The sequence below is a fragment of the Sprattus sprattus genome (genome assembly GCF_963457725.1).
Source record: "Sprattus sprattus genome assembly, chromosome: 7".
NCBI lineage: Eukaryota > Metazoa > Chordata > Actinopteri > Clupeiformes > Clupeidae > Sprattus > Sprattus sprattus.
Genome location: NC_137926.1, coordinates 18032178 through 18045956, shown reverse-complemented (window position 1 = coordinate 18045956; position 13779 = coordinate 18032178). Strand labels below are relative to the sequence as shown.

The 13779-nt window shown below is 42.8% G+C and overlaps 1 protein-coding gene across 1 annotated transcript in view; it reads right to left on the bottom strand.

Moving 5' to 3' along the window:
* Nucleotides 1-163: 163 nt before the first annotated feature.
* tspan33b (tetraspanin 33b) overlaps nucleotides 164-13779 on the bottom strand; it is a gene marked incomplete at its 5' end in the record, with an annotated part of 21798 nt that continues 8182 nt past the window's right edge. The window contains 4 exons of the mRNA XM_080842772.1: nucleotides 164-286; nucleotides 2895-3056; nucleotides 5509-5637; nucleotides 12583-12678. Of these exons, the coding sequence (XP_080698898.1) occupies nucleotides 218-286; nucleotides 2895-3056; nucleotides 5509-5637; nucleotides 12583-12678 (456 nt within the window). The 3' untranslated portion in view covers nucleotides 164-217. The remainder of the gene's footprint in view (nucleotides 287-2894; nucleotides 3057-5508; nucleotides 5638-12582; nucleotides 12679-13779) is intronic.

The window sequence follows — 13779 nt, the reverse complement described above, 5'->3', positions numbered from 1 at the left end:
CATTAAAAAAAATTATAAACATTTATTTGTAAGGTAGGCTGATTGTTTGGTCTGCAGTGTATTGTTGATTTAACTCTTCTCTCGCCAGAAGAAAGCTGGAGATGTCCACATGTCTGATCCTTCAGGGTTCTTTATGAGCCTTATCCTGACTATCATCATCTTCATCGTCATCTTTGTCATCATAAGTGCCACTGTCTTTCATTTCATATCCTTGTCTTCACATCATTGAGCTGATCTCACTCTGGATTTGAGAGATGAGAAGCTGGGAAAGCACAATTCCTGCGATCTGGAAATAATGAATGGATATTATTTTTCAAATGCAGTTAAGAACTTAATGCATTTGAGAACATCCCCATAGACATAGTGAATGTTTACACTCTGTATATATAGAAAATAATTTTTTTTTTTTTATATAAAATAGACTGGATCAGATTATTTGTCATGTTCAACAGAAGCCTTTAGCCACTTCAACTGTGAATTTATGGCGAGGAAAGAACAGAACAGACCTAAAAGATCTCAACTCATGCAGCGAGCATCATACAACTCATGCAGACATCTGAAGGCCAACACACACATAAAGCTTAATGTTATTCTGTACCCTTTACATTTCAGTGGTACTTTCAAATGTCTTAAATTCCTCATACATATCTCACATAACCGGTCTGAACTATTAGAACATTTTTCACGTTTTTGTGCACTCTACGTGTAAGGAAATAGCTAAGTGTGATCAGCTCTCTTAACTTGCTCCCACCAGCTATCTTACAATACATTTCCATCTGCACTGCAGCACAAGGTACTACGTTTGTGTAAAGACTGGAAGCCATTGTATAACTACTGCAGGCTAAGTGGGAATGCAGGGAAGCCCCTCTATCAGTGAGGATGTGTCCTGGGACTGATGAGTCCTGACTCTGAACAGGTCCGAACTCTTCATTCAGGCTGTGAGCAGCTTTTGATCAGTTCAGTCGCTTTAAGATGAAGGGGGACAAACTGCGGTAATATTTTGTACAGAATGTATTGTATGGGTAGAAGAGACCCGGCTGGTCAGGCTCTGAGCTCATAGATATCTCCAAGAGCAAGCCCCCCCCCCCCCCCCCCCAACTACTTATTGTGTATGGATGGACTCCATAAAGACGTCTCTCCCTCCTAACCCAGAGCATGAAATCTTCATCTCGAAGGGCCATTTGAAGTCTGTGCCAGCTGGCTGCGGGCCACATCTCAACACTGTGTAATATCATCCACTGCTTGTCTTCTAGCGCACGGAACCGCCAGCAACACAAACAGGGCAACATAAACTGGAGGCAAGAGCTGCCATGTCGACACAGACGTGTTCCTTGTCACCGAGGAGTGCCTCTTATACAGTCCAGTATCCCTGCGTTCCTTTTTGGCAGGTATTCACGTAACCTCGAACAAAGTAATTTTGGAATACGTCTAGAAACTGTATCAGTCTAACTGTTTTTCTTGTTTTCACACTATGCCAGTTGGCCATGAAGACCACACGAGTCATACAGCCACAGTAACATGTCAGTAGTTAGTCTGATTATTTCTGACAGCTCACAGTTACATCAACAACTCTGTTTCCTTCAGAGGATTGTCCATCTCATCCAAATAACTTACTGGCACCCAAGAATAGAGCAATTATTCTGCATGAGTGCGCTTTCAGTTGTAACAGTGAGAGGTATGCGTGTGTGTGGCTGTTCTGGGCTGTCATAAAGGATATGTAGTTCCTTCCTCAATCTGGCATTTGTAGAAGCTGATTTAGATGCGCCTGCACATCAGGGGTGATGTCGGAATGTAGAGAGCGAAATGAAGAAAGCACGGTGTGCCCTAAATCGGCATCACACAACATCAAAGCCGTCTGCAGAATAATGCAATTGTCTTGATGGCTTCATGGGTAATTCACAGCGTGGGCTCTTGATCTCTGGACAGGCTGGGGGTGGGTGGCTAAAGACAAGTGCATATGTCTGTGTATAAATATATGTATGTTTCTCTGTGTGTGGGAAAGAGTAAATATATAAAAAGAACGTGGCAATCGTGGGGGGGGGGGGGGGGGGGGTTTGTTGGGGTATGTGTTTTTCTGCTCCATTGTGGAGGGTAATGAGAGAAGAGGAGTAGTATTGTTTTGTCAGTATGGAGAGGCAGCAAGCCTGGGAAGCGTTCTGTCTGTGTAGCACGCTACGTGTAGTTCTCTGCACTCCTGGCAGTGCACGTATGTTCCCTGCCTGTTCAATCAAACACTCAATTAAACCTGAGAAACCTACAAATGGGCACAAAAGCACTTAAAGTACCACATCTGTTATTACTGCCGCTGAAGGATATATGAATGAATGTAAATGCAGAAAAAATAATCAGCTAATTTAATGTTCACACCATGTTTCTGCAGTGAATTCTGCAGAACAGCTGTGGAAGGTTCAGATGCAATAGGCGGACTGTGCATGCATTATGCTTTTAGCGTGTCTGTATCCATATGGATGAACATGTCTGTACGGATATGAGTGTACACGCATACAGTATGTATGCAACCCAGATGTTAATGTACACATTACAGATTGACTAAGTATGAAGGCAAGGCCTGGATTTGATTTTGTGCAGCATTTTTTAAACCTGTGGTTGTGTGCCTGTCTGTGTGTACAGTATGTGTATAGTGATGAGAAACCTCTGTGTCCTGACTGATGACGGATCAACAACTACCCTTCTCTGAAATGTTGTTCCCATTTTCCTATGGACAACATAAGAAAAATCAGGCCCTACCTGTCTCAGCATGGCACTCATTATTGTTTAAGTGAGTATATACAGTATATGAATGTGTGTGTGTTTGCTGTGTGGGTGTGTGTGTCTTTGTTATGTGTGTATATATATGCATGTGTGTTGTTGTGTTTGCTATGTGTGGGTGTCACCTGTGGCAGGGCGAATCCCAGGGCCAGGGTCCCCACCAGCAGCAGATGAGACTCGATCCACTGGACCGCTTGGTCAGCACAGCCCACCGCATACACAGACTTGGTCGCCTCCAGGTAGTTCTGTGTCTGCACCCCAAAGCCACACATGGTGTTGATCACTGCCTGGTAGACAAACGCACACGTGCATGTCCACAGCTAGAGTTAACAGATACAGTTAAAGTACAGGAGGGCAAAATCACTGTGTATATATTGGGTTAAGAGTGTATATAACTATTATCAGTGCAGCTGAGTTTATTGAGCTGTTGGTAAAACTGAACAGAAGGGGGCAGCAGTACCCCAGATGAAACGGTTCAGGGGGGCAACCAGGTGGGGGAGATGGTCCAAAATTCTCCAAAATTGTATCATTCATTAAAGGGCCTTAAACCCAATTAGTCTGAGTGATGAAATCAGTGGGTACCTAAGTGGGGAATGATGAAGTTTTACTTTACTGGAGGATAGGTGTCCGTAACATAGAAAGATAAGATTGTATCTCAGTTCCCAGCAACGGTTGCCTTCGAAATAGAGCTTTCCTTAATCTGATAAAGATCTTGCACTGCGTTTGGATTGGGACTGTTGGCTGCTTTGCCTTATTAGATCTGTTAACTTTTAAACTGGAAATGGCAGATTGAATCAATTCATCATAGCCATCGTGGCCATCATCGCTGCCACCATCATCATCATCGTATCCGACTCATAAGTGTAAGATGAGTCGGATACATAAGACTCATGTCTGACCAGTGCCTGCAAGGCCCACTGCTAAACACATTAGCACAAGGCTTTTTTTTGGCGGGAGCCCCTGATTTCAGCAGGTGAAGAGCTCGTCCAAGGCTGCCTGAGACGCACTATTAGAAAAATCATGTCAGAGCCCCGCTAACGGGCAGACCCACTCAACTGAATTGGCCTGAGAGATGACAACCATCTTGGTCTGCCTCGTTCCCCTCAAAACACTGTCTGATTGCGGGAGCAATCAAAGTGTAAGGGCTGCCGGGTCCCAAGCGTGATCTACAGCTATCATCATGCGTGATTATGAAGCAGCCTCGGGCCCACGGGTGTGCTCTCTACTCTGAAGGGAGGAGGAGGAGGGTGGGGGCACGCAGCTATACAGTTTGGGGGTTGTGTGCACTTGAAATATGTGGAAGATTATTTATTTTCATGGAGACAAGCCTCTTTTCCAATTCCTTGCCCTTGCATTGCACAATTCAACGCCCCCATATAACCATTTTCGAATGTGTCTGATTTGGTATCACGCTTGATGTTACGTCCATTAAGTAGGCGTTTGTCTTGACAAGCGAGCATGTGTTTTGAAGAAAGGCAGTGGACTAAATATGCATGACTGAGAATATACATGAGAGATTAGCATTCAGTATTCAGTTGTAGCGGTATGTCTGAGTGGAGAAGTGACTTGTAGTGTTTTGGCTGATGCCTTATTGATGTGCTTGCGTGTAGGTGTGTGGATGTAGGGTGGTGGTGTTTGGGTGGTGTGCGGTAGTTGTGACGGGATGTTGTGGCGTAATTGTGTGGCAGTATGGTGGTAGTGTGGGGCAGTTGTGTAGGTGTGGGGTTGTGTGGATGTATGGTGGTGGTGTGGGGTAGTTGTGACGGGATGTTGTGGGGTAATTGTGTGGCGGTATGGTGGTGGTGTGGGGCAGTTGTGTAGGTGTGGGTTTGTGTGGATGTATGGTGGTGGTGTGGGGTAGTTGTGTTGGTGTTGGGATGGTGTGGGGTATTTGTATGGGTGTAGGGGGTGGAGTGGGGTATATGTGTGGGTGTAGGGTATTTGTGTGGGTGTAAGGTGGTTGTGTAGGGCAGTTGTGTGACTGTAGGGTGGTGCTGTTGGGATGGTGTGGGGCATTTGTGTAGGTGCAGGGTGGTGGTGTTGGGATGGTGTGGGGTATTTGTGTAGGTGCAGGGTGGTGGTGTTGGGATGGTGTGGGGTATTTGTATGGGTGTAGGGGGTGGAGTGGGGTATTTGTGTGGGTGTAGGGTGGTTGTGTAGGGCAGTTGTGTGACTGTAGGGTGGTGGTGTTGGGATGGTGTGGTGTGGGGTATTTGTGTAGGTGCAGGGTGGTGGTGTTGGGATGGTGTGGGGTAGTTGTATGGGTGTAGGGGGTGGAGTGGGGTATTTGTGTGGGTGTAGGGTGGTGGTGTGGGGCAGTTGGGGAGATTGTTTGGTTGTATTATTTATGAAGGTGTTGTGTTGCTACTGCCAGCCCTATCTTTCTGCATTGAGTTTGCCTTTGGAAATGGCTGTCAATACACAATCAGTTTGGTTTCATCCATCATTGATTGATCCATGGTATCATCCATCATTGATTGATCCATCAATTTTTCTGACCATTTACTACACTCGTTCAGATCAGGGGACTCGTTCAGAGCAAGGACGAGAGACAGGGAGAGAAAGAGCACAATGGAAAACTACAGCCCTTCACCTAATGTTCTGTTAACTTATTAACTTAATGTAATTATAGCCTACATTTGGTTACTATAAAGTACACTTGTAGCCTCCACTTTCCCCTTTCATAACATGGAATTGCTAAAATGTAGTCGTATGTAGTTGTGTATCGTAGACCCTCACCTCTCCCGGCACAGGGGTACAGCAGGAGTAGGGGACTCCACACCGCTCAGTGCTGGGGTTGCCATGGGTACAGTTAAAATACAGGTTCCAGGACCAGTCAGTGTAGTTGTTCCAGCCACAGCATGTAAACTAGCAGAGGGCCAGAAGAGAGGGATTGTATAGAGCGAGAGAGTGAGAGGAAAAAGGGAATAAGTATGTTCAAGAGGGAGAGATAGATCAATAGTGGAGGGAGAGAGGGAAGGACGATTAGAAGGTGAAAAGTTTCAAGAGATCGAACAAGTGTGAGAGAGAAGAAAAAAAAAGAAAGAGATAGAGACAAGAGAGGATTGAAGGAGTTAGAGCGGAGAGAGTGAGTGGGGGATAGAAAGAGGAGGGAGGGAGAGAGAGAGATACTTATTATTAGAAACCCAGACATGTACTCAGTGTTCACTCCGCTTCTCTCTTTGTCCCCTGTGCCTTCATCATTAGCTGCAGTGAAGCTCAGCATGGAGCAGCCAACGTAGACCTAGAGGATTAGATAGACCACCAGGACAGACACACACACACACACACACACACACACACTCACACTCACACTCACACTCACACTCACACACACACACACACACACACACACTGTATTTAAAGTACATACACGCAGACATACACGTACATACATACATATACAAACAGAGAGAGAGAGAGAGAGAGAGAGAGACAGACAGACACACACACACACACACACACACACACACACACACACAGAATGTCTCATACACAAACATAACCAGCACATTGCTTCGTACCATACAGAATCCACAAATCTATTGATGTGTTGTTGGAACTGCATGTTCCTATTTCCTCTTATTTGACAGTGCTATTTTGTTTAAATGCTTATGTGCAGCATGAACAGTATGACTAGTGTGTGTGTGTGTGTGTGTGTGTGTGTGTGTGTGTGTGTGTGTGTGTGTGTGTGTGTGTGTGTGACAGCACTTGATCCTGGAATGGCTCTGGGCCTGATCTGACCCTTAGAGGCTATGGCCTCTATCTGATATGGGTGTAGCTCTGTGGAAGGAAACACTTTATAATAACCATCATTCATAAAAGGTAAATTGATAGTTAATTAAACTTTATTTTACTGTCAACAAACAATAGAATTGTCACAATCTGGCCCTGTTTCTCCGGATCCAATTTCATGTTTATCCTGTGTCCTGCCATGATGTGTTTAGTTTTGTGTGTGTCATGTCCCCTGTCATTCACTCTTTTCAGTCTTTTGTATACAGCTTGCACTTCCTGGTTCTCTGACGAGTGACTGAGCCAATCGCCAGCAATGCCACCCTCACACCTGTGGCCACTCACCTCCTCAGCCTCAGTATTTCAACTTTGTGAAGAGGTTCACCTGTCACTGGATTATCTCGCTCTTTATCGTCCAACGATCTGCTCTCACTGGTTGTGACACTACCTGTACTTCGCTAGAAACGAACCCTGCCGATGCGATTTCCTGGATTTCTATATTTGAATCTTTAAAACCTTTTGGACTATGAACTCTGCTTGCCTGGTCCATGTGGTTTCGCCTAGCCCTTGTACTCTGTATCCGTTAATGACCACTGATCTGTCTTTGTACTCTGGATTTGGCCTGCTCCTATGAGCCACTGCTTGGGCTGATATCTGTGCAGTGAACCTTGCACTGTTTTTGACTGCTGAGGTTTGCCTGGTGGTACTAAAACAGAATTAAATCTCAACCTTATTCACTACTCTCATTGAGTGTGTGGGCTCTTGGGTCCAGTAATCAGAATCAGAATCAGAATCAGATTTTATTTGCCAAGTAAGTTAGAACAAACAAGGAATTTGACCTGGTGAACTGACTCTCGATGTGCTTACACATATATAACACATAATATACATTACACCCTTGGCCTCTCCGTCCATGACAATTTGCTGATAATTACTGTTGAAGGTATTTTGTTATTGTCGGTTTGTATTAAAGATTTTATAACTGCTCTGTTGGGTTGAGTTTTTTTTATTCCATTTTTCTCATATCCTTCATAACCCATAGTTTTGGTGTAGCGCTGCAAGGTAACGTTGACTTAAAGGTTTGTTCATAAGGATGTTTGAGCTTGATTACAGAAATCAACTGCAATTCTGGTTTTGCCACACAAATAATGACTCTTCTTTAAGTCACCTAATAAACATTTAATATGGGGGAAAGGTGTATTAATAGGTGTTTATAGATGATTACAAAGTATCTATAAACATTTGGCGAAAACATTATAATCATCAGTTGCCACTTCATTAGAACTATTTGCCATCCAAATAATGTTTATAGACAGTTTGCTAGTAAAGTAATTATTAACCAGTGGCGAAGGTTCTTTCATTTATGTAGTGTTTTAGATGTTTTACAAATGATCATTTGGTAATCATTAACGAAACTGTACTATAATATATAAAATCTTTAGAAGAATGAACTAGTTTATTAATGTAATGAGAATCTAAATCAATGATATAATAACATAAATTGTAGCATTAGAAATAATTAGTAAACATGATTAATCATCATTGTTTGTTAACTGTTGCTGTAATTGTAATTAACTATCAATTTATAGTTTATTAATGATGGTTCTTATAAAGTGCTACCCAACTTTTTAGCAATTTTACCAGTCTCCGATCAACATGGATGTGTGGAATGATTTGGTGTGTGAGTGTGTATGACTCTTTCCTAATAGAGTGTTGCTGTGTTGTGTCTGTGTGTGTGTGTTTGTTTGTATCTGTGTTGAATATATGACTCTCTCTCTCTGAAGTGAAACAGTCCTGTGTGGGTGAGTGTGTATCCCTGTGTGTGTTGTGTAGAGCGCAGTTGTGTGCGATGTTGATCAATCTTTCTGCCTATTGTTGTGTCATATTGTATATGAGAGAGAATAGTATTTAATTAGCATGTAGTAAGAGCTTAGCGTGTCTGAATGCAGCCAGAGATGGGCAGAATTTCAATTACTTTTGGGTGTTTTGTAATTAGTATTTTGCTGGGTGGAAAATAATCAGATGTCATTTGTGACAGAAGATTTTGAGAGATTGTATTTTGTGTATTTAAGATACTTGTAAATCAAATGTGTTATTTTATTGTCCAATAAGACTAGAACTTTCATCACCAGGCTAAATGAGCCTACTACAGCTTTTGACTATATGCAGGTAAATCACTTGACACATACTGTTGGGTACAGCGCACTCGTTGTGAACTGTTTGTTGTTGCCTCACGACCACTAACCCAAGGAAAGAAATGGCTTTGGTGCTCGGTGCAAATTGCTTTAACATAAAGTGCGTAGTAAACTACACTATCAGATAGTGTCAGCTGTGCACAAACATAAAAGGTTATTATTTGTGGCTCTCTTGTAGCGACATCACATTTTAAAACTCACTTGAAAAAATGGCACCAGGAATTTGATGAGCACAATAAGGAGCTTGTCAGTGGTGAACATAAGAAAGCCAGGACCTCACACAGACAGGCTCATCTTTTTGATCACGTACCAGTGACACAAAATAAAATTGACTCTCTTGCTATATCCATTGTACTAAAAGCCATGTTCCCATTGGCTGCTATTGACCAAAATTATTCATAGAATTAGTACAGAGCCAGAGCGCTAATGTAATGTCAAGGAGAACACTCAGGGTAGTTGACGAGGATTTTAGCACCAAAACATCAAACTTAAAGGAGATACTTAAGAACAAACAATATGTATGCACGACTGTGGATATCTCACAAAAACAAATGATCATACTTTATTTGGATAATCCCCTACTGTCACGATCTGATCCGGATCCATGTTTCTCTATCATGTGCCCCATGTCTTGTGCGCTCTCTCTCTCTCTCTCTCTCTCTCTCTCTCTCTCTCTCCCTCAAAAAGATAGCGGACCAAACTCCGTAGATGGTCTTATTTGTACCTAAAAGTTGTTTGTTGACTTTTTTTTGGTTACATTTTTTAAAAGTTACCGAGAAAAAGATACTGTACAAGGTAAAAAAACCTTTATTGTAACTGAAAAATACGTCTGATAGGATTTGCGAGGTGTCTGAACCACCTATCTAATGTTAGCATGCTACTACTCACAAGGTAAACAACTTGCTAGTGGCGTGATTGGTTTGTTGACCTGTCAATCTCACTATAACGTCTATGGTATCAACACAACCCCATGCGCCAGACTGCTCCTCCGCCATCCGTTGGATCAACGCATTCCAACGCGTACGTGTGATCAGTGCCTGACTCTTCCAGGTGCCTGGTCTAACACTCCTGTGGCTAACGCCCGACTCACATTGCTGCGTTGGAAGGCGTTGGTGCGTCAGGGTTAACGCATCCCCATTCACTTTGCATGGGGTGACATCATCCTTTGCCGAACTGAATTGTGGCTCCGTTTGGTTCGCGTGCGTTGCGTTTCATGCTTTGCTCGCGACAAGAGTTGAAGAAGGTTAAACTTTTCAACAGGCAATGCATGCGTCAGCCAATCATATTGCCTTTGATTCATAACTGACAGCACAGGCACTAGCCAATCATATCCCGTATATGCTCACGTCTACAGAGCGGCAAACTCAAAAAAAAAAAACATGGCTGCCAAACTCCGTAGATGGTCGTATTTGTACCTACAAGTTGGTTGTTTGACTTTTTTTTGGTTAGATTTTTTAAAAGTTACCGAGAAATAGACACTGTACAATGTAAAAACCCCTTTATTGTAGCTGAGAAATACGTATCATAGGATTTGCGAGGTGTCTGAGCACACTGTCTAATGATGGGTTAGGGTTAGCATGCTACTACTCACAGGGTAAAAGCTTACTAATGACGTGATTGGTTTGTTGACCTGTCAATCTCACTATAACGTCTCCGTTATCAACAGAACCCCATGCGCCAAACTCCTCCTCCACCGTCCGTTGCATCAACGCAACAATGTGAGTCGGGCGTAATTAGACCTTGTTTCATCCCTGTGCCTGGTCACACATCTGTGTCTAATTGGACCTCGTCAGTGCCTGTGTTTAACCGCGCTCTGAAGAGTATTCAGTGCTGTATTATCTCCTCGCTTGCCTGGACCCCGCCTGGAAACCTTTCTTGCATCATCTTCCTGTTGTGTTCCTCCTGCCTGCCTGTCTGTTTTCCTGGAATTGCCTTTGGATTTTGGATTTAACCCTTTGTGGGTTTTCTTGGACTGTGCATCTGGCCTGGCCTGTGAGTTTTTATGTTTCTGTCTTTTGCTGCCTGCCTTGCCTCATTGAGATCCCCGTGTTTTGTATTTTCTGAGCTTTGCTTTTTTTTCTGTTGGATCTCCTGCCTCTGTTTTTGAAAGACATTCATTCTGCTGAAAGGTTTATTAAAAGACCCCTTTGAAGAGAATTTGTTGCCTTTGTCTGCTTTTGGTTCCAAACCTGTTTTACTTGGCCTCGTGACACCTATAGACTATCTAGAGATGCTCAGATTATAAACAAAACTCTCAAAACGCTGTTGACTTTTAACTGTTAACAATTTCTGGTTAAGGTTAGTGTTGTGTTAGGGGTTGGGTTAAACTTAAACTTCAACAAACCATCTGTAATGTCTGTAAAGATGGACTATCCAAATAAAGCACTACCAAAAAAACTGATGCAGGGGAGTTACGGTGCAATGGATAACAACAGACACAGTAGAAAGTGAACCAATGCTAGCAGGTGTTTCCCCAGTCAACATACCTGTAATCACACTGCAGAACTTCTGGAGGAAATCCATTCAGAATGTGGACTAACTGAACTGATGATATTGTGGGTACTGTAACTGAAAATGCATAAAACTCCACAAAGCCATTACAAGAGTTAAATGTCACAGTTGTTTCATAGGAACAAGATGAGGCCGACAAGAAGGAACTGGATCTTTCATGCATTACAGTAGTTCCAGAGGGACAAGAAGTCAGTGTGTCATCATTCCACCAGCCCACATCAGGTATGCCACAAACACACACACACACACACACACACACACACACACACACACACACACACACACACACACACTGAGTTTGGGTTCAACCGCTGATACCAAAAAAGTAATTAAACACAATCCAACTCTCTCTAGGCTGAATCATCCATCAATGGCAAAGTGCTCAGCCCTATGGAATGCTTCTGTCAGCTGTGCTGAAATACTCAATGAATTGACTGAACAGCAAGTCAAGACGCCCTGCATTTGTTCGTGAAATTCTCATTATGGAGTGAAAGCCAGATGGGTAGACAGATGTTACCAAGTCACAGCAAATCAGAGTTAGAGACCCTTCACATCCTGGAGAACCCCAGTAAGAACAGGATGAACTGCCCCCACTGGATTCATATCCACTGATCACGCTAACTCTTTGTGAGACCACTTGGCATTCATCAACACCAGTTGAGCGTCTCTTGTCTTATGCAGGTATGGTTCACTCTCGCAGAAGGCGCATACCCGCGGTACATGAAGGAGACTATGTTGTTTTTTATGCTATTTAAGGTGGGGGGAAGTATTTCTCTTACACTAAATGTGTTATCTTACTCTGCTGTAAAGGTACTGGTGATTGTCTCTTGCACGTCCGCAAATGATCGCTTGTAAAGTTAGAGATCTCAGAAATATCGCTATTACACTTCACTCCTGAAAAACGAATCTGCTAAGTGCCTAAAATAGTTTTAAAAATGTATATATTTTTTTAATATAGATTACAAAGGACTTGTATTTTAATTAATTAAATTAAAACATTTTCTCACGGCAATATTTTGTATTCGATTTTGAAACATTTGATGAGCAAGTAATTGTAATTTGCAACAAGGTACATTTTTTTTGTAGGTATTCATGCCCATCTCTGAATGATGGTTAATAAATGCAGAGATATTATATCACATTTATGTGAATAGATTGTCTTTTATCAAAGTGTAGAATACCTGTTGAGAGTTATAGGTGTCTATGTAGCATAGCTGAATGCAATGGTCTTATGATGTGTGTCTGTGTGGACTGCTCTCATTTAGAAGCCAACTGCTCTATAGTGTGTGTATTTGAATGAAGTACCCATAGTCAGCAGGTTTGTGGGGACATTTTGGTGACTGAATTGTGTATTGATTGGTTGCCAATGTGTTACCTCTTTCTGTATGTAGTCCATGAGGTTCTGTAGGTCAAGGTCATCTCTGTAGTGGACAATGGCTTTCTTCACAAACTTCCCCAGGGCATCCCTAGTCTGGAGGTGGAGAGCACATTGTTGTGTTTTGATGCTAGACAGACAGAAAGACAGACAGATAGACACACACACCCGCACACACAAATACATACAGTACAAAACATACATTATTCAGTCACCATCTTAGGCACTCACTCATCTGGAAATGAAATTATTGACTTCTTATGAATATAGGAACACATGCTCACTAAAGCATGAACGCATTAGTAAGCCCCAGCTGGGCCTTTGGCCCTGGAAAGCAGCAGACCCAAGTCTGCACCAGAGGGGAGCTCAATCTGTACCTGAGTATACTGCCATCCTGGGGTACTGACCTAAACACACATGCTCACAGCACACACACACACACACACAAACACATATACCAGGGTTTCCGTTAGATTTTTGCCTGGGAAAATGTATAAAAAAACAATCAATTTAAACCTTGCTGGTCAAATTGTTCGGTAGGCTACCACTGAACAGGATACGTGTTTTGACAGTAAAACAGCCTATAGTACTTTTTTCCCCAAAAAGCTGCTTCTCCTCAAGTGAAGACTGAATCAGCAGCTGCTCCCCTCATTGATGCCAAGCGCACACAACGAAATGCAGTGGCATTGATGACGGCACTCGAAGGTTATGGAGGTCTAACTTTTGCAACAGAATGTGTGCTTATTTATTCAGTTCAGCGAGCTGTACCCCGATTAAGCTACACTTGCCTGTGTTCTGCCCCTCCTTAAGTGTGCCTCCTTGCTGCAGAATCAAATTAAGACAGAGTTGTGGGGTCGTCTGGAGGAGGAGAGAGGGACGTGGCTTACGCAGTGCGAGCTCCAAAACACATCGGACACGTTTCATATAAAGTCGGCAGCAGAGGGCTTTACCGCAATAACAAAAGGCCCAAATACAAATGTTAGCTGATAGCCTGAAGGCTACATTTAGTGCCATGTAGGCCTAGCCTTCTTTTTAACAGGCTACAGATGTTACAGGTTACAGATGAATACGAATAAAAAGGTGAAGGAAAAGAATAAAAAGAAAGGAATGAGACGAGGATGGAGGAATCAAGGACAGACATACTTGAGAAATGAGATGTACCTATGGACTGTTATTGAAATGCAGCGGCTAAGTTTT